The 27,600-nt window shown below is 44.2% G+C and overlaps 1 protein-coding gene across 1 annotated transcript in view; it reads left to right on the forward strand.

The window, feature by feature from the left end:
- Window positions 1–27,600, forward strand: part of Ppp1r13b (protein phosphatase 1 regulatory subunit 13B) — an 87,340-nt gene that overhangs the window by 56,882 nt on the left and 2,858 nt on the right. Inside the window, exons 5-15 of the mRNA XM_077799405.1 lie at window positions 8,735–8,836; window positions 11,954–12,128; window positions 13,068–13,264; window positions 16,090–16,230; window positions 18,027–18,207; window positions 21,747–21,916; window positions 22,236–22,737; window positions 23,817–24,586; window positions 25,219–25,356; window positions 25,432–25,565; window positions 26,677–26,843. Of these exons, the coding sequence (XP_077655531.1) occupies window positions 8,735–8,836; window positions 11,954–12,128; window positions 13,068–13,264; window positions 16,090–16,230; window positions 18,027–18,207; window positions 21,747–21,916; window positions 22,236–22,737; window positions 23,817–24,586; window positions 25,219–25,356; window positions 25,432–25,565; window positions 26,677–26,843 (2,677 nt within the window). The remainder of the gene's footprint in view (window positions 1–8,734; window positions 8,837–11,953; window positions 12,129–13,067; window positions 13,265–16,089; window positions 16,231–18,026; window positions 18,208–21,746; window positions 21,917–22,235; window positions 22,738–23,816; window positions 24,587–25,218; window positions 25,357–25,431; window positions 25,566–26,676; window positions 26,844–27,600) is intronic.

A 27,600-nucleotide genomic window follows, 5' to 3' on the forward strand; every position in this document is an offset into this window, starting at 1 on the left:
GAGCTGGGGATAGGAAGCTGCCAGGAGGCCCAGCCCCAGGAGGCCCTGGTCTGTGGTGCTCCAAGAGCAGTCATCACTACTTGAATCCTGGGGAGAGAATCATTTTCAAAGAAAAATATTGGAAAGTAAAATTTACAAAGCGATGGTGATATAATCACAAAAGGTGTACAGCTATCTACAAATTACAATTTAGAAAAAATATGTCTTGAGATGATATCTTAAACCAGAAACATTATCAGCTAACAAAATGATCATTATAGAAATCTTTTTGTCTGTGTTTTTGCACATGGGGGATTGAACCCAGTACTGCTCTCCCACTGAGCTGTGCCCAGTCCTTTTTTATTTTTTGTTTTGAGACAGAATCCCACCAAATTGCCCAGGCTGGCCTCGAGCCTGTATTTCTGCTGGGCATGATGTAGTGTAATCCTAGCTACTCCTGAGGCAAGAGGATGGGGAGTTTGAGGCCAGCTTCAGCAACTTAGCCAAACCCTAAATAAAAAAGTAAAAGGGGCAGGAAATGTGGCTCATGATAACGTACCCCTAGGTTCAATCCCCAGTACAAAAAAAAAAAAAAATCAGTTCATTAGCTCTTATAATCGATTCATGACTGCTTCAGTGAAGTTACCCTTAGAAAGATGAGGATGAGGTTAGGCTTCCTCTGGAGTGCCCTGGCAATGTCACCCCAGCCATCACTACCCTCCAAAGCCCTTCAATGCCTCTAGGCAGGAGACATTTAATCTATTTTGTTATTTCTCAAAATCTTCCAAAAACTGTCACTCTTATTTCATTACTCTTTCCTCTTATCTCATTCACACTCAATTTTTTTTTTTTTTTTTTTTTTTTTTTTTTTTTTTGCTTTGCTGAGGATGGAGCCCAGGGCCTCATGAATGGTGGGCAAATGTTCTACCATTGAACTTCATTTCCAACGCACTCATCATTCTCTCTTTATTTTATTCTCAATCAAGTTATCTTTAGCATTCCTAATTTTCAAGGGGGAGGATTAATCTTTTCCTGTTAGGTTGAACTGTATGAAATTGTTGATGTATATGGCCATATAAAAGCAGTATTTTCATGTGATTAAGGTAGTAACTTTCCATGGTGTTTAGAGTGTTTACCCTCTGATGTGATAAATGCTCTTGGTCAGGAGCAGTCAAGAGTGCCTGTGCTGCAGCCTGGCACATAGACAGGTGGCAGTGTCCTCTGTGTGATGGAAAGATCATCTGCCAGCTATCAGGGGGTTTAGCTAGGGTCCTGGTCTGCTATAGACCCACCCCAGAAGGTTAGAGCAGCCAGTCACCAGCTGCCCAGAGCTGTAGCTTTCTTATCCCTAAAATAAGCTTAAGAACTGTTTACCTAGGACTTCTGTAAGCTTAATTAAGGTATATAAAAATGTTTATACAATCTGCATATGTGCTGACATGCAGTAGACCCTCATTATGCATTAATTGTGGACTCTCTAGAATTCAGAATTAATTTAAAAGTACTGAGTTCTTCCCGTCTCTGAAAGTGAATAAACATCCTGAATTCAGAACAATTGTATGGGCAGTTCCTTTGTGAATCAGGAACAATTTCAGGAAGCAGATGGTCTTGCCGCTAGGTCTTTCTTTAAGGATAGGCAAAGTTTAGAAATTAGGGGCATGGGAATTATAGACATCAGGAAGCAAATACCCATGTGGGGAGGAACGGGAAGAGGCAAGCCCAGGCATGAGAAGGTAAACAGCACTTAAGCAACAGTTTGAATGTCAGGCAAGGGAGGTTCAAATCAGTGGCCATGCTGGGGTCACAATAGGGAATTTAGGGAGGAAGCCAGTCCTGGGAAGAATGAGAGGAGTTTGGCTGGAGAGAGGCTGGACTGTAGTGGAAGTGTGCTTTCCAGTATGACCCGAGTGCTGCAGCAGGCAGGACAGATGTGGAGCTGTTCTGTGGTATCTTACTGAATTCATCTTTTTTTTTTTTCCCAAATAATGTAGCAGTGAATTTCTTATTTATTATAACCAAAGGGGAGGTAGGTTGGTTGAGTATTAAAATTAGAGAAATCTGAAGTGACCCATTTACTAGTAGGTGTTTAATTGCTAACAAAATCTACTGGTCTTTTCTATCAACTGATTGCCAAGGACTCTATGATGGGCTTTGAGGGATAAAAGTACCATTTATGTTTAAAACCTCTGTTGGTGGTAGTAGCTCCCTTGAAGATAGGTACATTAAGACATTGGGTATAGAAAGGGAAAAAAGATAGGCATACTCTTTCTTTGGATTGTGATAGTGCTGTTTGGAATAACATCTGAACTCCTGTAAGTAGGGAATAATTAAGAAATAAGTTTAGGTACATAGAGTTATTGTAGGAGTTTACAGTAAATGGCTGAGGTGGTTTTTAAGAACATCTGCAGATTTTTTGACATACCTCCTTTCAAAGGAGTTTAATTTCCCTCTTCTCACAGACTTGGTGACTTGCTTCTCCTTCTGAGGCTAGTTCATTTACAAAAAATTCAAAAAGATAATTTCCTCCTGGTGCTCCTTCTTGATTGCTTGCTCTGGGGGAAACCAGCCATCATGTCAAGAGGATGCTCAAGCAGTTCTATGAAGAGGCCCACTTAGGGAACAAACCATGGCCTCCAACAGCAGCCAGTACCAACTCACTAGCCATGCATGTGAGCCCTCTTGGAATCAGATCCTTGATCCCCAATCAAGCCTTGAAATGACTGCAGCCCTGGCTGACATGGGACTCAACCTTGGGAGAAACCTTAATCACCCTGCCAAGCTGCTTCCAATCCCTTGCCTACAGACACTAAGCCCTAAGAATATTTTTTGTTGTTTTAGGCCACTAAGTTTTGGGGTGACCTGTTCCTCAGCAGTAAACAGTTAATACATGGTACCTGTGGAATGGGTAAAGATGGACTGTTGATTCCCAAATTATTTTCACAAATACAAAAATGTATGACCAATGAAGGCATGAAGAAAGATGGATTGTTGTCAGATGTGGTGGCACATGCCTGTAGTCCCAGCTATTTCATAGGCTGAGACAGGAGAAGCACTTGAGTCCTCCCACAAGTTCTAGGCCAGCCTAGGCAGCATTGCACATAGCAAGACCCCATCTCAAAAAAAAAAAAAAAAAAAAAAAAAAGAGCCTCTTGATACACTAGTAATTTTCCCAAACCTAAATAACATACAGATTCGTCGACACATAAAGTGCTGTGTAATGAAAGTGCGGTGCCTCCCAGAGGAAGGACGGAGGGTTTCACATAGGTGTGATTAGTGGAGGCAGGATACAAGGGAACCACTCTTTGGAATGACTTCAAAGTGTGATTCCCTTCTGCATATTATTCTTCACCAAATTTTCAACTTTTGGAAGATTGCACTGGCTGAATAGTCACAGGACAAGAAAGCACCTTTAGGGTAGCATGAACAGGAGCACTTGAGAGCCACACATGCATATAAATAGAGAAGCATGGAGAGCGCAGAAGCTGCCTGTTGGATTCATCTGTGCTGTACAATTTCAAGTTGTACCATGGTCTGTGAGTAGAAGGATGGGTTGAGTAAGATGGTGAGTGTGTCTTTTTGCCTGAAACTGTAATATCCAAGTATCATTTCTTTTTAAAAAAAAATTTTTTTTATTAATTGTTGATGGACCTTTATTTATATGCGGTGCTAACTGCAATTGAACCCAGTGCCTCATACATGCTAGGCAAGCGCTCTACCACTAAGCCACAACCCCAGCCCTGCAAGTATCACTTCTTATACAGTATTTAGTTAGTGCATTTTTGGATGAAAGAGTCCTTATGCCCACCCCAAAAAAATATATGAAGAATGGTGTAGTTTAAAAAAAAAAGTCTGCAGTGTTAAGAGTTAAAGTCCATAATGTGACGACCCTTCTGTTTTCTGGATGAAATTACAGTCTTTGATAAAGCTATTACTTTTGGTACATATTGGCAGATTGTTTTCCTGTTAAACAGAATGTAAACTGTCTTCTTTATAATGTTTGAAGAGACTAAAAAATCTACAAAAAACATGTTATTATGGTAGAAGATGTGTATTTTATATTGCAGAATTGTTGATCATGACAGTATATCTTTAATACCTGGGTTGTTGTACTACCAATTTAAAGTAACATTTAAAACATTGCCTGGAGTGACACAAAATGTGCTTGAGGGGCTGGGGATGTGGCTCAAGTGGTAGCGCGCTCACATGGCACGCGTGCGGCCCGGGTTCAATCCTCAGCACCACATACAAACAAAGATGTTGAGTCCGCCGAAAACTAAAAAATAAATAAATAAATATTTTTTTAAAAATGTGCTTGATTAAAGCTATGTCACCAACTGACCTGTGATCAAAAGCCACAACTATAGTTATTAAGTGAGTTGTAGCTGTTTGTAATATCTATAAAAATCTCATTCTGGTAGCCTAGTTTTCAAACATTATTTATTTTGGTAGCTTCTCAAGTTATGATTTATACACACATTAACAAAGATGAGAAATTAACATGGAAAATAAGCCTCCTTTTCTTATCTAACTTTTGGCAAATCACAGGCTAGCTTCTTTATTGAAAGTCTGATCCTTAAATACCATTTATTTGTAATCCCTTCTTTGTCAAAAACAGTCTAACAGTTACTTCAATTAGACATATACCTGCCATACCACACACCTGGTCCACCTCTTGATATTGGTCACCCAAGAGAAGTAGAAACCTTTGTCCATGTAAATATCAGTGCATGATTGCTCGTCGTACCTTTTATTTATCATAGCCACAAAATGAAAATAGTCCTCTGCTATCCATCTATAGAAGAATAGGTGAACAAAACAGGATGTGTCCATGTGTTGGGAAACTAGTCAACAATACAAAGGAATAAATCACTGATAACCTCCATCTAAATAAATGAACACTTTTGCTGAGACTGGCTTTGAACTCACTATCCTCCTGCCTCAGCCTCCCGAGCTACTGGGATTCCAGGTGTATGCACTGTGCTCGGTGGAATGTCTGCTTTTATGTGCTTCTCATGAGCTTTTTGGGATGGCTGCTTAGCTTGAGCAGTGCACTTCTCCCAGAGTGCATGGTGATGATCTAGGTTCTCACTGTTAGGGAAATGCTACTTTTATTTTGCAGTAGAAATACAAAAGAAAACCTGAGCTCAGTTTCTCATGGTCATAGTTGAATATGATGGAGTAATCTAGTTGCTTCCCACATGAGATTCTCTTTTCTTTCATCAGAAGAGAGTGTCATGGAAAATAACAGGAGAGCAATTTTACCTTTGTGTGGTCCTCAGGGTCTAAGATTGTGTGTCTGGCACATGGGAAGTGAATGGATTATTACAGTATTGTGCTGTGTGTGGATAGTTTAGGACCAGGAAACAAGCATTGCTCGTGCCTTCTCAGCCTTGTGTGTGGAGTGGGGGACTGCAACCAGTGCTTCTTTGGGTACCAAGTCTCAAGCACATCGTTTAGCTTTTTTGTTTATGAACTGCCATGGCACCACAGCGTATGGCCATTGCGGACAGGCAGGGATTGGGGGACATGGTCAGAAGGAGGTGATAAGGGCCCGAAGCCATTTGGGTTAATGAGGGATTGGGAGAGATCTGTAGGGAAACCATAATGACAGGAGGATGTAGACTCCTCAAGGAGGATGGAATGAAAGAAGTCTGGGTGTTTGAGTTTGAAAAGAGGTCATCCATGGCAGACTATGACAGGGATCTGGTGGAGGGAGAAAAAGGATTGAGTCACTTAGAAAATTCTGGTCCCTGGTGGCTGTGGCCAGGGCCAGGACAGGACTTATTGCTCCTATAGCTTATAGCTTCATGAAGCTTCATGTTAGCTAATAGGCTAACATCAGCTAATACTGTGTATATAAAAATGTTGCACAGCAGAAGTTAGTCTCTTGAGTTCCCATTTTCCACAATAGATTTATGAGAGTTAGGAGAAAAGGGTGATCAGATGAGCAATCAGAAAAACTGTCTTTGGCCACTCTGCCGGTGCTACTGTATGTGTGTGTAGTCACACCTGAGTGGGCTGAGCTGCATTGACCATGGGGAGTGAGGATGCCCGCATTAGCCGGAGAATGAACCAGGTTCATTAGGAACATAACTGCTTTCCCAGAATCCAGAGCTCAGATAGTGAAGAGGGACATTAGCAAGGTCCCTGAGCCCTGGGTGCAGGCAGCTGTTCTCAAGGAGGATCCCAGGAGCAGACAGAAGGCTGCCAGCCCTTTCCTTTGGGTTCTGGCCATGTTGCCATGCTTGCCTGGCTGGCTGAGAGGACTTTCTAGCCATTTCACTCAGTGATGGAGGTGGCTGTCCTGGTCTGCACTGGGGCCATATTCATTGAGTGATTCTGCCATCACCAGGGTCCTTGAAGGGCCTGGTGCAAGATCTAATCTCATCCTGCAGTGAAGACAAATAAGAACAAGTTAGGGCATAAGTTTGTTTGAATAACTTGAGATCAAAGGGGAATTTTAAAATTGTAAGCTGGGATTGTTTAATGTAGTACAGTGATATATCCCTGTTATAAAAGGATCAAATTTTCACTGAAGCATTTTTGTTTTCTTAAAAAACTGAAAAAGTGGGGCTAGGGTTGTGGCTCAATGGTAGAGTGCTTGCCTCACATGTGTGAGGCACTGGGTTCAATTCTCAGTACCACATATAAATAAATGAATAAAATAAAGGTCCATCAACACTAAAAAATATTTTTTAAAAACTGAAAAAGTGCTTTGTGTTGCTAAATGTTCACAGTGAATAGTTACGGGAATATATACTAAAATATAAATTGCTTCATGTTGGTTGGCTGTATGTTTTTATAACCCATTTAAGTACAATTGAATAACACAAAGTGAATGATTCACTTTGAAATAATTGATTCAGTTGTATATTATGGTTTACCACACTTTTCTGCACATAAGATCTACTTCACTAAAATATTAATGCTGTATATTAGTGTATATACACAACACCAGAATGCTTTCTGACAACATGGTATAATTTAATTTTGTCATTAGAAAAACACATGCAACCTCTGCAAAGAGTATAAATGTTTATGATGGTGAATAAAATGTTGCAGTTTAAACAAAAATAAAATATTTTATAAGCTCTACATTTTTTTATGTTAAGTGCCAGAATACAAGCAGTTAAAAGTTTCACTTCTATCCTTTTGACTGATATTCTAAGCATTGATGGAAGCAGGAAGATTACAAGTTTGAGGCCAGCCTGGGTCACTTAGCGGGACCCTGTCTCAAAATAATGGAAGTTTAAAAAAAAAAAAAAAACTAATTTTGGGGCTGGGGTTATAGCTCAGTTGGTAGAGTGCTTGCCTTGCATGCACAAGGCCATGAGTTCAATCCCCAGCACCACAAAAAACAAAAACAAAACAAAACAAAAACTTAGTTTAAGAGAGGTGAGCTTCACATTACTCCTTAGGAGCTAATTTAGATACATAGAATGGGAGCTCCAGGTAAGACCGCTGGACTAATACCTATTCCATTCTTCTGGAGTAAAGAATGTACTCTAATACCATAAAAATTTGGGAAGACATGGAGCCAGAGGGACAGGGATTGGAACTGACTCAAGAATCATGAGAGATTTAAGGGTGGTAGAAGGCAAAGGGTCTTGAGAGTTGATGTGGCCGCCATGGTTGGAACTAGAGGGGCGCAGGAAGGCAGTTTGATCAGAGCAAGGCTCTGCTGTTTTGTAAGCTGCCTCCTCTGGCATACCCTTCACTGAGTGGTCTCATGCCTTGCAGAGAGGCTTGTCTTGGAGAATGTGTGGCATGGTGCCCAAAACACTGGGCACAGTGCAGTGCACACAGTGGGATGTAGGGAGAGTGCTGGATGAAGAGCGCCTGCCTCTGCTTCTTTCCTTTTCTGTGAAACGGGGATTTTATAGCACCTGCCTCTGGAGTCCACTGGCTTATAGGGCATTGCTACAGAAGAAGGTGTGTGGCCAGCTGCCACTCCAAGGTATCACCTTTTTGTATTCATCTCACATACTTGATTCTGTCAGATCATGTGTCACTTTTTCCTGTAGGCCATTCTAATCCTTATTGAAGCACTTGTATTTTAGAAACTGTTATGTATTTCATTTTCTCAAAAGCAGATGACAGGGGCTGAGGCTGTGGCTCAGTGGTAGAGCGCTTGCTTAGCACGTGCGAGACACTGGGTTCAATCCTCAGCACCAAATAACAATAAATAAAAATAAAGGTATTGTGTCCAAGTACAACTAAAAAATAAATAAATAAATAAAAAGCAGATGACAGTAAGTTGATGCCCTTGGGTATCATCCATACAATTGTGGTTATGTGTCCTTAAATATTTTGACAGCCCCATCTGTTCAAATACATTTATTAAACCTCCAGTCCATACTAAATAATTTACTTATAAAACGTTTTTTTTACAGGTGTGTGTGTGTGTGGGGGGGTGCTGGGGATTGAATCCAGGGCCTTGTGCATGTGAGGCAAGCACTCTACCAACTGAGCTATATCCCCAGCCCCAAAACACATTTTCCTATTGTTTATCCCTGTATTATTATAGTGTCTGGTTTTTATGCATTAGGAAAGCTGTTATTTCGGGAAAAAAAATTCAAACCTGTCATTCATAGTTAATAAAAATAGTCAACAATTAGGAAAAAGTCTTAAGAGAAAATAATTTGCATCCTCTTAACTTCTATCTAAAATCTGGATTTGTGTGAATTCTGGCACCACAGAAAAATGATTTTGCAGGTGAACATAGATATCAATGAATACCTTTCATTCTTGGCAGGTTGGGAATCCACGTGTTGAACTTACCCTCTCAGAGCTCCAAGATATGGCAGCTAGGCAACAGCAGCAAATTGAAAATCAGCAGCAAATGTTGGTTGCCAAGGTAAGTTACAAATACAGAATTATGGAAGTATTATTCAAAATGTGTGTGCCTCAACAGTCTTTCCGATTAGAATTCATCTATTTTGCACGGGTCACACTTGCCAGATGGGGCCCCCCCAGGCAAGTGTTAACACAGTGTCCTTTTCTCTGTGTGATCCCTTCTGTGTTAATGGATGCTCCTTAGCATCGTGATGGTGGGGAGGCATCCCAGCAAGAGTCCCTGACCCTTGCCATGCAGGCACTCTAAACAGGAGATAGTTGGCCCTTTTCAAATGAAGGACAGAATTTGGAAAGGATGCTTTCTGCTGTTACCTCTGCTTTCCTCTGGCATGTTTTCTGCCAGGGGTTGGTGTTGGTATTGTAGAGGAGCCCCACAGTCTGTGCTGGAAGGTCTGGCTGGGCCCTGGAGGTAGACAGCTGGTGAAAGGCTGCCTGGTGTGCTGCTCTGTGCTGGACCTATCTGGTTGATGGCATTTGGACTTAGTCTATTCACTGCGTTCTGCAATTGTGATTGGATTCTGTAAAGCTGGATTTGGAATTTTTCTAAATCATATTTTAGTCATACTTGATAGACTAAAAAATCAGACCTGTTGTCCATGCCTCCTGGAACTGACTCATGTTGTAAATGGCCTTAAAATGCTCTGAAACTGCTCTAGGGAGAACCTTTAAACCTTACCAGCTAAGTTCTTATTGCCTTCTTCTGTAGAGAGATTTACTTAGTTGAATAAATGACTATTGCAGGATGACCAGCACCCTACCAGGATAGGTTCCTGCTCAGGAGGTGTGAGCTGCCCGGGAAACAAAAAGTCTGAAATAATTAGTAAGAAATAGAGACAGAGCCAGAAATTGGTTTTAAAAAGGGGAGCATCTGATAGGTCTTCCAGTCCTGGTAGGAGCTGGAACTGAACAACTGAAAAAGGGCTCAGATTCTTTATTTAAGGGGAAATACATCAAAGGCAGAAATAAGGTTTCAGCTGGAGGAGTCTTGGTTGGTGCTTGCTTCTTGGTGTGGCAGAGGTCTTGCAGTAAACAGGTTGATTGGCATTTTAGCAAGCCAGACCCATCTCCAACAGGCAGTGTGGCTCCAGTGGGTCACCTCCTCTCTGGTGCTGTGCTGAACTTGAGATGGAGCTGGGTATGAAGCCACATGAACCAGGCATTCTCAAACCACTGGGTTTGATGCTGGGAGTTCCTGATACCACCAGGCTTTCCTGCCTAATGGCTTCAACAGCACTTTAGTTCACATACAATTCACAGATGGCCCCCAGGAAATGACCAATTGATTTTTTTCATGCATTGGATATACAGTTCATTGTACTATCTGTCTACTTTTATGTAAATAATAATTTGTTTAAAACATTGTCTCATAAATTTTATTGGATTTATAAGAATAAAAACAATTAAAATTAGAAATTATTTCACCCTCTTGATAATTTCTAAGATGAAATATACATAGTATTATGTAATTATAAATTTTCTAATTCTGCATATTTCCTTTCAATATATTGATCCAAGAATATTGCTATTAAAAAACAGCAAAAAGAACAATAAATAGGCTAGGTGAGGTGACACATACCTGGAATTCTGGCTACTAGAGAGGCTGAAGCAGGAAGTTTGAGGACAGCCTGGGTCACTTAGCAGGACCCTGTCTCAAAATGTAAAAAATAATGGAAAGGATTGGGGTTGAGTATAGCTTAGTGATAAAGTGCCCCAATTTCCAGTACTGGGTAAAACAAAATCAACTTTATAGCCAGATGTATTATCACGTGCCTAAAATCCCAGCTACTCAGGAGGTTGAAGTAAGAGGATCACAAGTTCCAGGCCAGCCTGGGCAACTTAACAAGATCTTGTCTCAAAGTTAAAAAAAATAATAATTAATAAAAAGGGCTGGATATATACCTCAGTGGCAGAGTACTTGCCTTGCATGTGTGATATCTTGGGTTCAATCCCAGAACCACAAGAAGTAATAATAATACACAAAATAAGGGCTGGGGTGTAGCTCAGTAATAGATAGCTTGGCTAGCACATGTGAGACCCTGGGTTAAATCCCGAGTACCACAAAAAAAAAAAAAAAATTATAGATATATTGATTCAGTGATACAGACCACAGTGAATGCCAGATCTTAAATATTCTAACCCTAACATCTTTCCTTTCCTTCAGAAAGTGGTATGTAATGCCTGCTAAATCTTACCTAAGCCTCTCTTTGTTTGGGTATATTTCATGCATACATGTGGGCATGAATATTTAATTTTGACTGTTATCCTTAAGGTATGTTTTCACATTAATAAGGGAAAAACTACTGAAAAGCATTACATATAATTTTTATTTTAGAAGTATCCTTTTTAAAAATGTTTTATCATTAATACTTAAAAAAGCAAACACTTCCTTGATTGTTCAGTGTCCCTGGAAATTGGAGGCTCATCTCCTGACTGATGGCCTTTTCTGTTTTCATGTAAAACTCTGCTGCTCACGCTCATTTCCTTTGGGAAGTTAAGGAGTGGTTAAAGTGTTGTAGCAGCAGAAAGCCTATACTCTGGTGGAAACAAGTTTGACAGAGACTTGACAGGTGTGGTGGAGTGCAGAGGAGATTTGGCATTGGGCACATGCTCTCTGCAGTGGGCCTATCTGCATCTTCCATAGTGGTGCTGATATCGACCAAGTGATGCAGAGCATTGCGCTTAGTCAGATCCTCTTGAAAATCCCCAGACTCATCTCACATTAATATCCAGTAATTTCAGGCTTTTGTGAATTACTCTGTACAAGATTCCTTTAGTGCTGGGTGTGGTGGCACCCATTTGTAATCCCAATGGCTCAGAAGGCTGAGGCAGGAAGATCGTGAGTTCAAAGCCAGCTTCAGCAATTTATCTACTCTGCGAAGACCCATTCTAACAAAATATAAAAGGGGGCCTGGGGATGTGGCTCAGTGGTTAAGTGCACCTTAAAGAATTTTTTTAAAGAAATTTTTTTAAAGATTTTTTTTAAAGAATTAAAAAAAATTCTTTTAGTGTTTCTTAAATATTTGTTAAAGTAGGAATGGAATACACTCAGTTTAAAAGTATATACATGTAATTGTAAGTTTTAATTTGCAAAGTTAAGATTTTTTCCCTTCTTTGTCAGGAACAACGTTTACATTTTCTAAAGCAACAGGAACGCCGCCAGCAGCAGTCTATTTCTGAAAACGAAAAGCTTCAGAAACTGAAAGAACGAGTTGAAGCCCAGGAAAACAAGCTGAAGAAAATTCGTGCCATGAGAGGACAAGTTGATTACAGCAAAATCATGAACGGCAATCTATGTAGGTTCCCGCGGCCCACTGTGTCCATACGCTCCAGGCCTAGATAAGTCAGAGGCTGGTTGCTGATGGTTCAGGCATGAATTCATGTGGAATTTTGCTATAGCAAGTGCACTAAAGCTTTACTGTTTTCTACACCTAAGAAAACTGGGTTGGTTAGGTTAAGTGATTTTTTTTTTTTTAACTATACATTCCCCCAGCCCACAAAGAAGTAAATATAAAACTAGTGAAATCCAAATTAGGTTGTATTTGAATTCATAATGTAGTGTTAACATCAATTTTCTGGATTTGGTTTTTTAAATATAATTTTAATTATACATATTTTGGGGATACAGTGAGATAATTTGATACAGGTATACATTGTATATTGATCAAATCAAGGTAATTTCTTCTTTGAAAATTTTTATTAACAGTAGCAATTGTGCATATTCATGGGAACGGTCTATTTTAGTCCAACCCTGATGATGCAGTCACCTCTTGTACACTGGTGACTGGAGTTCTTTGGTTGGCCAGGGCTGCTCCAGGACTCACTCATAATTAGTATCCGTTGTCATGAAATGGCTGAAATTTTAAGCTTCACCACGAGATTGCTGTTTTTTGTTTCTGTGTGGGCTCTCTGGTTTTTTCAGTGATCGCATACATTAGGTTACAGTGATTAGCAAGACCTTCACCATGCCTTTGTTCTGTTGGTACCTGAAACTCCTGAGTAGTGTGGCCAAGCTAGCTTCTGAATCAGTTGCCTTCAGGAACATTCAGTAGTTACAGAGAAAATGGTTTGCTCTGTAAGTCATGTCATGTCACCTGTTTCAAAGACTTGATGACGCAACACTTAATCCATGGTCTGGCACTAAATAATACCAGAGTTGAGTGCAGCATATAGATATTAAAAAGACAGGATGTCAGTTTAAATGAGTTTTTTTCTTTTTTGGTGGGCAATTATAGCTGCTGAAATAGAAAGGTTCAGCGCCATGTTCCAGGAAAAGAAGCAGGAAGTACAGACTGCAATTTTAAGAGTTGATCAGCTTAGTCAGCAATTGGAAGATTTAAAGAAAGGAAAACTGAATGGGTTCCAGTCTCATAACGGCAAGCTGACAGGACCAGCAGCGGTGGAATTGAAGAGACTTTACCAAGAACTGCAGGTGATACACCTGGGTCTGGGGAATATTTATATAAAACTTTCTCCTCTTTCTGGCTTTCTCCTGAGTAGAGGATGGATATAACTTCAGCAAGGCCCTAAGCAACTTAGTGAGGTCCTGAATCAAAATAAAAATAAAAAGGGCTGAGATGTAGTGCAGCAGTAGAGCACACCTGGGTTCAACTCCCAGTAACTGCCCCCCCCAAAAAAAAGTAAAAAGCAGGTGTGGTATAAATATATATATTTGGTTTCCAAAGAACTTCTTCAATAAGACATGTAGAGGACTCTAGAAACTTGCATTTTTAACAAGACTTTGATTAAAAGTAGGGTCTGGGGAAGAAATTTTAACCTTCATTTTGTGTCAGATTATATAATACAATAAAAGTAAATTAAAAGTCATATACTTAAACAAAATCTTTTTGTACAAAGTAATAATAGATACCTAAATATAATCTGGTTTGTAAAATGAGGTAAAATGGAATCATGAGTGTATGGTTGTAGTCCTAAGACACGTGTATTAAACCAAAACTCACACAGCAGTAAGGAACATTCACGGGTTGAATTCAACCACAAATGAATCCAAGTACCACTCCTCTAATTCCCACATTCCATCACATCAAAACCCACCAGGCTTTTGGTTCTGTTCTTGTCCACAGGCTCTGCATCTGATTGGATCCCTGAATTCTGCTCATTCAAAACCCACCAGGCTTTTGGTTCTGTCCTTGTCCACAGGCTCTGCATCTGATTGGATCCCTGAATTCTGCTCATTCTCTGTGTGACATACATACTTGTGTGATATACATCTCCGTAGACATATATCACTGGCTTTTGCTTTGGGGGTGGAGCATCCTGGGTGTCTTCTGTTAGTACCTATGCAGCACTGATAAACTTCCCCTCCAAAACAATGTTTTAAAAGGCTTTATGAAGTATGATGCATCAGCGTGCAATTCACCTGTTTAAGGTGTGTGTGTTAGCAGAGTTGTGCATCCTCAACCACTTTAGAACATTTTAGAATGTTTTCACCACCCCAAAAAGAAGACCTGCACCCCTCAGCCATCACCTTTAACCACCTCTCCCCTGGAACCTAGCAACCACACATCTGCCCTCCATCTCTGGGTTTGGTTGTTCTGGACATTTCACCATCGTGGCCATGGAACACGCAGGCCTTTGTGCCTGGCTGCTTGCACTCTGTGTCTGCAGTGGAAGGTCACACTCTGACAGGTCTGTGGGTTGCCTTCTGATGAGCTGGATTCCCTTTGTTAGCTCCTTGTCTTTTGAGGCTCAGCTGCTGTAACAAAATACCACAGAGTTGGAAGTCCAGGATCAAGGTGCTGGCAGAGTAGATTCCTAGTGAGAGTCTACTTCTGATGGCTGCCTTTTTTACTATGTCCTCCCACAGTGGGGAGTGAGCTCCAGTCTCTCTTCTCTTTTTTTAATTCAAAACTTTTTTATTTTAACCTTCATTTTGTGTCAGATTATATAATACAATAAAAGTAAATTAAAAGTCATATACTTAAACAAAATCTTTTTGTACAAAGTAATAATAGATACCTAAATATAATCTGGTTTCTAAAATGAGGTAAAAATGGAATCATGAGTGTATGATTATAGTCATAAGACACGTGTATTAAACCAAAAATCACACAGCAGTAAGGAACATTCACGGGTTAAATTCAACCACAAATGAATCCAAGTACCACTCCTCTAATTCCCACATTCCATCACATCAAAACCCACCAGGCTTTTGGTTCTGTTCTTGTCCAAAGGCTCTGCATCTGGATCCCTGAATTCTGCTCATTCAAAACCCACCAGGCTTTTGGTTCTGTCCTTGTCCACAGGCTCTGCATCTGATTGGATCCCTGAATTCTGCTCATTCTCTGTGTGACATACATACTTTGTGTGATATACATCTCCGTAGACATATATCACTGGCTGCTGCACTTTTTTTTGCAAGTGAACCCAGCACTTTTTTTTTTTACTTTGAGACAGGTTCTCACTGAGTTGCTGAGGTTCTAAGTTGCTTGGGCTTGCCTAGAACTTGGAATCCTGCCTCAGCCTCCCCAGTGATTTACAACTGATGACAGATGTACATCACTGTGCCTGGCTCTCTTCTTAGAAGGACACATAATCAACACATTGTTTGGGCTTGCCCTCTGACCTCCTCCAAACCTCATTACCACCCACAGGCCCCACCTCCAAACAGCATCACATTGAGGGCTTCAAGGTATGAGGTTAGGAGGGCACCAACATTCAGTCCATAACCTCTAGATTTCTATTTCTCATAAGTTATCATTCAGGTGAATTTTCAAGCCGGAAACAAGTTTTGTGATTTTATTAGCACTTGCTAAGAAAAATACTATATCATTTTATGAAATGAAGGTGTTGAGAAATAAAATGACTCGGGCTTGCTGTTAAGTTCTTTAACATTCTTTTATGTTTGAAGCAATTGCTAAGCATGCAGACTTTTTTGGGTTTTGGTGAGGTATGATAAATGTATGTGATTTACTCCTAAATGGAGCCCTAGGTGGTTGTCCCCAAGGCTCCAGGATGGTCTCCTAGAGTTCCTTTTGGCCCTAGTCCCTGTGTCTACTTTGAAGAGAACTTGTAGTTCCATGCATTTGGTCTCTTTTTGTTCCATAAGAACTCTGTTCTGGCTCTGCCTGTGCTGATTTACAGAACATGTAGCACATGGAAGGCAGTACATTTGTCTAAACACATCCAAATTTAATTCTACTTTTTCTTTTTTCTTTCTTTTCTTTTTCTCCCTGCAGTGAGAATTTGACCTCTTCGTTAATACAGGTCTTAAAAGTTGTTCTTTCTGTTTTGCAGATTCGTAACCAGCTTAACCAGGAACAGAATTCAAAACTCCAGCAGCAGAAGGAACTCTTAAATAAGCGCAACATGGAGGTGGCCATGATGGACAAGCGAATCAATGAATTGCGTGAACGTCTTTATGGCAAAAAAATCCAGGCATGTGAAAGAGAAAATGTCTGTGAGATAAACCTGAAAAAGTAGCTCATCTACAAATGCTAATCTCACTAAATGGCCCTTACTTGCCACAGCTGATCAGACAAAACTGGCTATAAGCCCATGAGAGCAGAGCAGGTGCTGATAGCAAGGATGTCTTCCTAGAGTTCCCATACGTATACTAAGTGATTGATGCTTTTGTGGTATGGTGGCAATGTCTTCTTGTCAGCCTCTGCTATACTGAAGGATGCTGTGAGGAGGCAGGCATGGATGTCAGGGCCTTCCCTGGGCGGATGGGTGTGGAAGATGGTAGAGGAAGAGGGGAGCTGCCGTTCCACAGCAGAATCCATCTTTTACTTACACTTCTACCCTTCTTTCAACCCAAGCTTGAAAGTCAGTAATTTGTGTAACTATGATTTCAGATGATAGTTTTCCTTTTTCTCTCTTACCAATAGCTCAGGCCATAGGTGAGAGGATTCATGCATTGCTCCACACTGAGTTACATGGCAGAACTTTAGTAATGGTGTGATGTTCAGGGTTTCTCAGAGAAGTAGAATCCGTAGTGTGCATGCATGTGTGTGTGACTGTGTGCGTGTGTGTAGAGAGAGGGATTTATCTCCAGGAGTTGGTCATGTGAACATGGAGTCTAGCAATTCCAAAATCTGCATGCTAGGCCTGCAGCCTGCAGGCCCAGGGGGAGTTGGTGTTGCAGCTCACGTTCAAGGCAGTCTATTCTAGCACCCCCTTCTTCTGGGGGATCCCCAATCTTCTTTTAAGGCCTTCCACTGACTGGGTGTGGTCCACCTTCCCATGGAGAATCATCTACGTTACTCAGAGTGCATTGATATGAATGTTAATCTCCTCTAAAAACCAAAACTCTGATAACATCCAGACTCCTATTTAGCCAAGTCTCTGGGCACCGGAGCCAACCAAGTTAAAGCATAAAATTAACCATCAAAATGTCCTTATCTGGGCTGGGGTTGTGGTTCAGGGTAGAGTGCTCACCTAGCATGGGCAAGGTCCTGAGTTTGGTCCTCAGCACCATGTAAGAATAAGTAAATAAATAAAAGACATTGTGTCCATCTACAACTAAAAAATAAATATTTAAAAAAAAAACCCAAAAACCAAAAATGTCCTTATTCCTTTTATCTGCTGCTCCAGCAGATCTCTGAGAAGCCAGTCAGTGCTTCTGCAGAGATGTGCCTCCCCCTGAAGGTCCTAAGTATTCTGAGCAGTTATGAGAGTCTTGAATCCTCTCACCATAGTGACACATGCAGACGGTAGTAGGAGGTTGTGGACCTCCAAAGAAGGTGTACCTAGGGACCCTAAGGATTCGGGCCTTTTTGTTCTTGTGCAGTATTTTGTAGCCAGTATCCTCTGTCTGTCCTTGCTTAGAAAGGCACAGCTGCCCTCAGAGAACCAGACTCACCATCAGCCTCACCTGGGCACCTTGCCTCTTGTCCTAGGGCACCTCTCATTCTGAATTTATAGGCAGAGGCTCAGTCACTAGCCCAGGGCAGCACAGTAAGTGGGGAGCAGGATTTGAAACAATGCTTGGAGCACAGGCTTTGACAAGTGCCTCTGCCCACCCAGGGGAGAGAACATGTCCCCAGGACGAGGGAGGTCATTGTGGTCCTTGGAAGCTATGCTGTCATCACATTGGTCCCTGCTTTTGTAGCTCTCCAGGGTGGCTATTACTGGAAAGAATGACTCCCACACTTGGGGTCCAGTGAACTGAAGGATTAGTGTTTTTTTTATTTTGCAGTATCTTAACTCTTCCATTTTCTCCTGATTTACAGTTGAACCGTGTGAATGGCACATCATCACCGCAGTCTCCCCTGAGCACATCTGGCAGGGTTGCCGCTGTGGGGCCTTACATCCAAGTTCCAAGTGCTGGAAGCTATCCTGTCCAAGGGGACCCTATAAAGCCCCAATCTCTAACTATTGCCTCAAGTGCTGCCCATGGGAGATCTAAATCTGGTGAGTGGCCCAGGCCCTCTATTGGGGGAAGTGCTGGAGTAGGGTAAGGCCCTGAAGCCCTGCCTCCACACCAGACCCCAGGCTGTCCCCTGAGGGGCTTGGTCTTCTGGACAGTGTTTGAGCAGTTAGTTGTGTGTCATTGTGATAATGATGCTCCCAAAACAAAAGTGAGTTACTCTTATTCATCTGAGGTCTTCATTGACATTTCAAAACAAATGGTTGAATAAAACACTGCTTTGTGTGCCCTGAGGGCTCCAAGCACAGCTGTGGCCAGGTAGAGACCACTGCCCTTTAGACAGTGTTTTAGCTTGTCTTTACTTTCCCTACTCAGCTAATAGGTCTTCCTTGATCAGAAAGTCCACAAGCCATTACTCTCATCTTGGCACAGTAGTGCTGTGTCATGAGCCCAGGCAGGCTTGTGTAGAGAGCACCATGCAGCATAGCTGGGCACCAGGTGGGTTCTGCATTGACAGTCTGTCTTTTAAATCCACCACATTAAAAATTTGGAGCTTCTAGCCAGGCACCATGGTGCACACCTATAATTCTGGCAACTCTAGAGGGTAAGGTAGGAAGAATACATGTTCAGTACCAGCCTCAGCAACTCTATGAAACCCTGTCTCAAAATTAAAAAGGCTAGAAATGAACCACGTGATACATACCTTAATTTCAGCAGCTCAGGAGGCTGAGGCAGGAGGATCACAATTTCAAAGCCAGCCTCAGCAGCTTAGGTCCAAAGCAACTTAGCGAGACCCCGAAAAAGGTCTGGAAATATAGCTCAGTGGTTAAGTGTCCCTGGGTTCAAACCCCAGTATTAGAAAAGGGTGGTGGTGGCTGGGGATGTAGCTAAGCAGTAGAACACTCTTGGCTCAGTCCCCAATACAAAAATAAGAGAAAGAAGTTGGGGCTCTTTTACAGTAGAACTTTCTTTATGACTCAGGTTGACTCGTCTTCCTATAACACAATGTCAGGAGGTCAAGTCCTGACACACTGGGACATCTCTTCATTTATGAAAGCAGTGCTGCTGCTTGTTTGCTGTTGTGTCCTGTTTTCAGGATTGGTGACTGATATGTGCTGGTTTTTTGTTTGTGACACTTGCTCCTACTTGGCACCTAATAGTGATACAGTGATACATCTGCTGCTCCCACTGGGAGGCTCAGGGCTCCATCTGAACCAGCAAGTCCTTGGGCGCCACAGCCCCTGCTCAAATCCCTCCGAAGCCCTGATCACAGTGGTGTTCTTTGATGAGCTTTTGCTTATGGTTTGAGCCACCCTGTCTGTGGGAGGAGTGGCTGTCTGTGTCAGTGCAGGTAATGAGCACAGCCAGCTCCTTCCAGCTGAGAAAGGCTCCCATGCCCTCCCCTCTCTGTGTTGTGCTGCCTTACCAGCTTGCTGGAAGAAGACAGCCTTACAGAGCCCTGGCCTCAGTCCTTCCACTGTGGTGTAAAGCGACTGGACCCAGGAAACCTGAGTCCACCCAAGCTGGGGGCAGAATTTCACACATGGAGCTGGGACATGAAATCTCCGTGTGGGGACTCTAACCCCTTGCTGTTGGCTGTCCTGGTTCTGTGTCGCACAGATGGCCACAGTAGATCCAGAGTGACCAGCGCGTGGACAGTGTCAGACCTGGACGTCAGGCTTGACTGCAGCTCCTTGGGGCACTCTGCAAGCCCACTCGTAAAGCGTATGTGGGCTGACGGGCTTAGCGGGGTACTTTTGATCTCCTTTCACACAGACTGAATCAACAATCATTTGTTTTTCCAAACTGACAACGGGCATGACTATGGGTCAGGCTGGCTCCATGTTCATCACATCTGGACATAGAAACAGCACTGTGCAAATAGGTGTCTCTTCCCAGGCAGGTGTGGAGTTAGGCCCCAGGCCCAATCACTGGCCAGGAGAGTTGGACACCAAGTTATAGGCCCTGCCACACAGGGTTTTGGTTATGGAGAGTGTTTGTTTGCTTCTTTTTCAAAAGTTAATATGAGGACATGGGATATCACTGAGTTGGTAGAGTGTGCACAAGGCCCTGGGTTCAATACCCAGCACCACCCAAAAAAAAAAAAAAAGTTAACATGATTTTGAGTTCATGATGAGGCTTTCAGTTTTATGTTCAGTGCAAGAATCTCCCATCACAATGAAAAGTATTACAGTAATAAGAAGCAGCATCTGGCCTTTTGTGCCTCCAGCTCTGTCCTCAGGAAAGGAGATTACTTCATAATTTCATAAAAACTTCCATTGCTGTGGGCTTTCAGAAGCCACTGAACATCCACGTGCCCTCAGTGACCCTGAAAGGATAGAAATCCAGGTCCCTTGGCTGGCACCTGCCCCTTCTGCTTGACTCACAGGGTCTCAAGTGGGCTCTGCTTTTCCCCGCCAGCACAGAATGCTCCTCTCAGAGGACACTGAGAGGATGGAGGCACACGCATGTGTGGTCTGCAGGAGGCTGACAGCTTGTGCTGGCCCAGATGCTGGCTGAGGCCTGGTGGCTTGGCTGGTGCCCTCAGCCCTGTAGGAATCATTCAGCAGCACCACTGTGGGTCAGGCTGGCTCCAGAGCAGCCTGTGTGTGGCTTGCTGCACTCAGACTGTGCCAGAGCACATTTGGGAAGCTTACTCTTCATGTTTTGGCTCATTTTTGGCATGAAGACAAATAGTTGCCTGTGCTTCTTAGTTACCCCTCCTACTTATGCTGATTTCTGCCCATCCCAAACTGCTGGTGGCTAGAGCAGTCTCCGCGTCAGAGCAGTTCAGCACCTTGCCTGTTGAAGCGAAGTAGGTATCCACTCAGGGTACACATCTGTGATCCATAGATGCCATGACACACACAGGTCATGGTGTGTGGCCCTACATGACTAGGGAGCACCTCTGCACCCTTTTTCAGTTTGGAAAATGCTCTATAAAAACATAAATCTTTTCAGTGGCTTTCCTGGAAACTTGGGGATGATGACGGCTTTCTAATCACTGCAGCACTCAGTGGGAACTGTGCTGGCCTCTTGTGATTGCAAATTATTTTAGCAGAAAAGACTTCCTCACTAAAGGAGAAACTTGATTGATCATGCTACTAGTATAGGTCAAACCTGTTAGGAAATCAAAAGATAAATCTTTAAGAATTAAAAAAAAAAAAGATCTTTTTTTTTATTTTTTTTATTGCTGAATGCAATTGTATTTATAAACAGTGTTCAAAAGCTAAGTGCTGGTTCTTGCTTTATTCTGTGGGTTTAATGGACTTGACCTGTACTACAGTGGGTGTAGCCTGTCCTACACCAACCTTAGTTTAGCATGGTCTTTGAGTTGCTAGCCTTGCTGGCCACACTGGCCAGGAGTTACCCACAGAGGATGCCCCTGGGCTTGTTCACAGGCCTGTGGGGGTCTGTGCGGATCAACAGCTCCATGTGCCAGATGGTGGTTGTCCACTTGGTTAACAGAGCTCCCTCAGAATGTGAAGTCCCAGTGCTATTTTTATTTCTGGCAAGGTGTACTTTTAGGTTGGTTCAACTAATATCAAGAAAAATTTCACTTAAATTCTGTGCTCTTTTCAAGCTAATGATGGAAGCTGGCCAACATTAAAGCAGAATTCTGGCTCTTCGATGAAGCCGGCGCAGATGGCCAATGTGGATTGGAAGGACCCAGGCGTGGAGGGGGCTCTAAAGCAGGGTGCGATCTCAAGCCAGCCTCTGCCCTTGTCTGCACTGGGAGCCACAGAGAAGATGGTAGGCCATCTGTACTAGGAGTTGAAGGACCAGCCCCTTCTGCCTTAGTCATACTCAGAATTTGAGGCAAATTAATCCACATTACCCCCAGAATCCTAGAGTCACTACACCTTTAGGGCCTGTGCAGACAGAACACAAGTGCACATGACTTTTGCCTCAGTTTTGCAAATGATGAGCCCAACAGTGTTCCCTGTGTCATAATCACAAGCTGATTTGAAGGATTTCAGATCTTACTGTGTATTCTTTTGCAAGTATGGGTATAAATGTACTTCACTTTTCAAAGGGTGACTTTGTTTTTCTTCTCAACACCTAAATTTAGGGTGTGGATATTGGTAAAGGACCACCTCCCATCCCTGGTGCAGGCAAGCCGCTGCCTCCAAGCTATGGAACATACCCAAGTCCTGCACCCCTGGGCCCAGGATCAGCAAGTTCCCTGGAGAGGAGGAAAGAAGGCAGCTCACCCAGACCCAGTGCAGGCCCACCCAGCCGGCCGAAGCCTGCCCCGCTGCCCCCTACAGCCAGTGTCCCACAGCCAGGCTCCTCACAGCAGATCCAGCAGAGGATTTCTGTGCCTCCAAGTCCTACATACCCGCCAGCAGGGCCCCCTGCCTTTCCAGCTGGAGATGGTAAACCCGAACTCCCACTGACGGTGGCCATTAGGCCCTTCCTGGCTGATAAAGGATCAAGGCCACAATCTCCCAGGAAAGGACCCCAGACGGTGAATTCAAGTTCCATATACTCTGTGTACCTCCAGCAAGCCACACCACCTAAGAATTACCAACCAGCAGTGCATGGCACCTTAAACAAGTCAGTTAAAGCAGGTATGATGAGTTTATCCCCTCCTCGGGGGGCTAGGAAGTTATACTCTAATTAAGAAAGTACAGATTCACATCCTGACATTGGAGCCACTTGCTGTTTAGGTTAAAGCAAAAGCTTACATTTCTTACATACATCTCTCCGTGGGTGTCGGGTGGATGAGTGGGCGCTTTGCTGCTCTGACTACCTTTCTGACCACCCTCCCACACTACGTGGAAATCCAGCTTCTAGAAGGGTGAGATTCTAGGAATTTTGTTTTTCTTCCTGCTTTGTAGAAACTTGTGCTAGAAGCTATCTGGTGAGCAGAGACCAGGGGTAAGCCTTGACCAATGCCTTCTGGGCTTCCTCTCTGTGACTAAGCCAGACCTGGGTGTGGGTGAGTTGAGGAGGGTGTTACTTCTTTGGAGCCCCCCCAGCCCATGGGGGAGAAAAGCTGTGGGGGTGGGTGAGGCCCTTCTAGGAAAGCAAATGAAAGAATGTAGTTCAGTGCCATACACCCTGAGCTGAAAGTGCCTCTGACCCTCACAAGAGGGTCCTTTGGGCCAGATCTGGGTTGGGCTGCCTCAGGTGTTCTCAGGCTCTGACTGCAGTGTGCAGACTCATAGTTCTTGGGTTCCTGGGTGTGCCCAGGACCTCCCAGGTGGCATACAGTGTTATCAGTGGGCAGGATTCTGGCTCCTGGGGAAGCTCCTAGGCTACCAGGTCCCACCTTCCTGCTCCAGGAGCCAGTGTCCTCATGTTGTCTTGTCTAAGGCTCACACATGAGTGTAGCAACTTTATTCTTTCCCTTAGCTGGAAAACAAAGCAGGCTTGTTGAAGGCAGCAAGTCAGATCAGCAGCCTTTTTTGCCTTTGAAAAAACTCATTTCTAGGAACCTCAATATAAAAGCCACTACACTGGAGAGAGATTCATCTTGCAGAAGGAGCCAGAGGAGGTTCTTGTAAGAGAAGATTTCCATGGGGTTTAAAATCAGAATCCTCAACAGCAGTAGGAACCCATCTCTGATGGAGTAGGTGCTTAGGGACTAGCCCCAAGACCCAGCAGCCAAGTTGAAATTGTGCCCTATCCTCTGTCTCTCTTCCAGTGTATGGCAAGCCTGTCCTACCATCCGGGTCAACATCTCCATCGCCCTTACCCTTCCTTCATGGGTCACTGGGCATAAGCACCTCACAGCCTCAGCCATCTTCAGAATGTGCTGAGAAAGAGCCAGAGCAGGAGGGCCCTGCTGCACCTGGAGAGGGCAGCTCGGTGGAGAGCCTGCCTCGGCCACTCAGCCCCACCAAGCTCACACCCATCGTGCACTCACCGCTGCGCTACCAGAGTGATGCGGACCTGGAGGCCCTGCGCAGGAAGCTGGCCAATGCACCCCGGCCCCTGAAGAAGCGCAGCTCCATCACAGAGCCAGAGGGCCCCAGTGGACCCAACATCCAAAAGCTGCTGTACCAGCGCTTCAACACCCTGGCTGGTGGCATGGAAGGCACCCCTTTCTACCAGCCCAGCCCCTCACAGGACTTTGTGGGCACCTTGGCTGACGTGGACAATGGAAACACCAACACCAATGGCAACCTGGATGAGTCTACTTCTGCCCAGCCCACGGCCCCACTCCCTGAGGAGCCTGCCCCATCCTCAGATGCCAACGATAATGAGCTACCTTCCCCTGAACCTGAGGAACTCATCCGTCCCCAAACCACCCACCAAACTGCTGAGCCCGCAGAGGATAACAACAACAATGTGGCCCCAGTCCCCTCCACAGAACAGATCCCAAGCCCTGTGGCTGAAGCCCCATCTCCGGGAGAAGAACAAGTCCCTCCAGCACCTCTTCCCCCTGCCATCCACCCACTGGCAGCCTCAATGGTGGGTGTCCTTGTGAGACGAAAGCTGGACTCCCCTCAGCACTCACCTTGTTAGGGGCCAGGCGTGTCCCTGCCACCCACAGTTAGGTCTGAGAGGGCTGTCGGGGTAAGGAGAGACCAAGGGGTCCAAAGGAGGGGTGCACAGTGCCCCTTGGAGGCTGCCTTTGGGACCTGGGAAATGGGCAGAAGGAGGGAAGAACCTTCTGGACAGAGGCCCCTGAGTGAGTCAATTTTGGTGGACCAGAGAGCAGTTGGGTGTCCTCTCAGGATCCAGTAGTCCTTTCACCTGCAATCTCAGTGCTACTGCTGACAGCTATGTTAGGTGTCCTAAGGATGAACTGCCAGCTCCCTGGGAGCTGCATCTGCCTAGCAGTTGTCTGTGATAGACCCCATTCCTTCCCACAGGGTCTTCCAAAAAAGTAGGCTAGCAACTCACACCAGCCATTGCCCTCTGTGAGAATAGTCAGGAGCTCAGGCCCATGCCACTGCCCTCCTCAGGTAGCCCCTGGGCTGCTCTTGGAGAGCCACTGCCTTAGGGTTTAGTTCCTGCTGTTCCTTCCTATGGGTTTAGGTCTTGGACTAGCCCACACTTCGTAGGTCAGCTGGACATTGAAGCATGCTTCCTTTCCACAGAGCAAGCGGACCAACCTGAAGAAGCCCAACTCCGAGCGGACAGGGCATGGGCTGAGAGTACGCTTCAACCCCCTGGCACTGCTGCTAGATGCTTCTCTGGAAGGAGAGTTTGATCTGGTGCAGAGGATAATCTATGAGGTGAGCCACACCCACCCCATGGGTGCTGCAGGGGATGGAGGACTGGCTCTAATGTGTCCCATGTCCTTGTCCTAGGTGGAGGACCCCAGCAAGCCCAATGATGAAGGGATCACCCCACTACACAATGCGGTCTGTGCCGGCCATCATCATATTGTGAAGTTCCTGCTGGACTTCGGGGTCAATGTGAATGCTGCTGATAGTGATGGATGGTGAGGGCCCCCAGCGGGTTAGGTTGAGGCTCACTTTCTCCTACCTTACAAAAGGAAAAAGCACATGGTCAAGAAAATTGGGGGGGCTAGGGATGTGGCTCAAGCGGTAGCGTGCTCGCCTGGCATGCGTGGGGTGCTGGGGGCGCTGGGTTCGATCCTCAGCACCCATAAAAAAATAAAGATGTTGTGTCCACCGAAAACTAAAAATAAATATTAAAAAAAATTTTTAAATAATAAAAAAAGAAAATTGGGAAGTATGTATGGCAAGAATACCCATCAGTTAATTCCCCAAAAGACAGCTGTTGCCAGCATTTTGTTGCATATCTTTCTTCTAATTATTCACTCTTCCTTTATTCAGACATTTTGTATGAAATACGAATTCACATGTATGAATATGTGAACAGTAAATCCAGAAAGCCCCCTTTGTTATTGGTTTAGGTGTATGTGTTCTTGTTTCCATTTGCCTTCAGGATCAGGACTTGGCTGCTGTGCAGGGCCTGTGGTCTCATTGGGGGTATTTTGAACTTATAGCTCTCACTGTGCTGTTTGTCTTTTTAAAAAAAAATTATTATAAAATACACATAAGATTTGTCATCTTAGCTGTTTGTAAAGGTCCACTCAGCATGTTAAGTGCATTGACATTTCTGTGAAGTGAGCATATTTATAAGCCAGTCCTTAAACTGTTCTCTGCCTGTCCCCTTCTCAAAAACTGATATGTGGCCAGGCACAGTGGCACATGCCTATAATCCCAACAGCTTGGGAGGCTGAAGCAGGAGGATCATGAATTCAAAGCCAACCTCAACAGCAGCGGGGCGCTAAGCAATTCAATGTGACTCTGTCTCTAAATAAAATACAAAAAAGGGCTGGGGATGGAGGTCAGTGGTTAAGTGTCCCTGAGTTCAATCCCTGGTACCAAAAACAAAAAAAAAAAGAAAATTGATATATGGTCCACAATCCATCAGTGGAGGTCAGACCTTTAAAAACACATGGAGAAACTTGCCCAGTACGAAGGCATGGCACCTTTGTAAGGATTCCTTTGAGGGTAGCATCACACAGGAGCCAGGTAGCCCTGGACAGCACCAGACCCACACCCTTGCCCCTCTGGTTCTAGGACACCACTACACTGTGCAGCCTCTTGCAACAGCGTGCACCTCTGCAAGCAGCTGGTGGAGAGTGGAGCTGCCATCTTTGCCTCAACCATCAGTGACATCGAGACTGCCGCGGACAAGTGTGAGGAGATGGAGGAAGGCTACATCCAGTGTTCCCAGTTTCTGTATGGTATGTAGGGTGTCTGGTGCATCTTGGCTTCTTCACCCAGGCAGGGCAGCATTGTGTGCAGAGGTGCTGCCACAGTAATCCCAATGGCCAGAGAGTGTGCTTGAGTGCTCCTGGTGCTGCCACAGTAATCCCAATGGCCAGAGAGTGTGCTTGAGTGCTCCTGGGTTCGCTGCCCACTCACTCCTGCAAACACATTTGAATATCCACATTGTCAGAAGGATTCTGTGCTGTTGCTGAAAAGTAAAAGTGACCTCACTGTGCTTTGCACAGAGGTTCCCCTTGGGGCACAGGGGCTGGGTGTGTGGATGGCTGGGCAGCACTCATCTGTTCACTGGCTGCTGTGGCGCACCAGCACTTGCAGTGGGGCCACTCCATCCCTGTGCTGGCCTGGGGTTGGCCACGTATCCCCTGAACCATTTGATGGGTGAAGCTCTTCCCCTGATCAAGCTGTTGTAGCCAGGGTCAGGTTTCCCCAGAGCTTGGATGTTTTCTCTGTTCCAAGGGTTAGGCAGTCACAGGCATTCATTCTATATATGCCAAGCCCTGTGGTAGGCCCTGGGAGAGTGACATAGAGCCAGCTGACAGGTTCCTGCATTGTAGTGGGACTCAGCAAGCACAGAGGCTGCCATCACAGCAGCACCTACTGAGGGAAGATGCTCCCCAGTGTGACTCTGCTGCCTCTAGAAATGAAATGTCCCACAGAAGATCCTTTCTCCTTTCTCGGGGCACTCCATGTAGTGCTTGGCCATGTGTTCAC

This window comes from Urocitellus parryii, chromosome 6 (genome assembly GCF_045843805.1).
Source record: "Urocitellus parryii isolate mUroPar1 chromosome 6, mUroPar1.hap1, whole genome shotgun sequence".
NCBI classification, from domain to species: domain Eukaryota; kingdom Metazoa; phylum Chordata; class Mammalia; order Rodentia; family Sciuridae; genus Urocitellus; species Urocitellus parryii.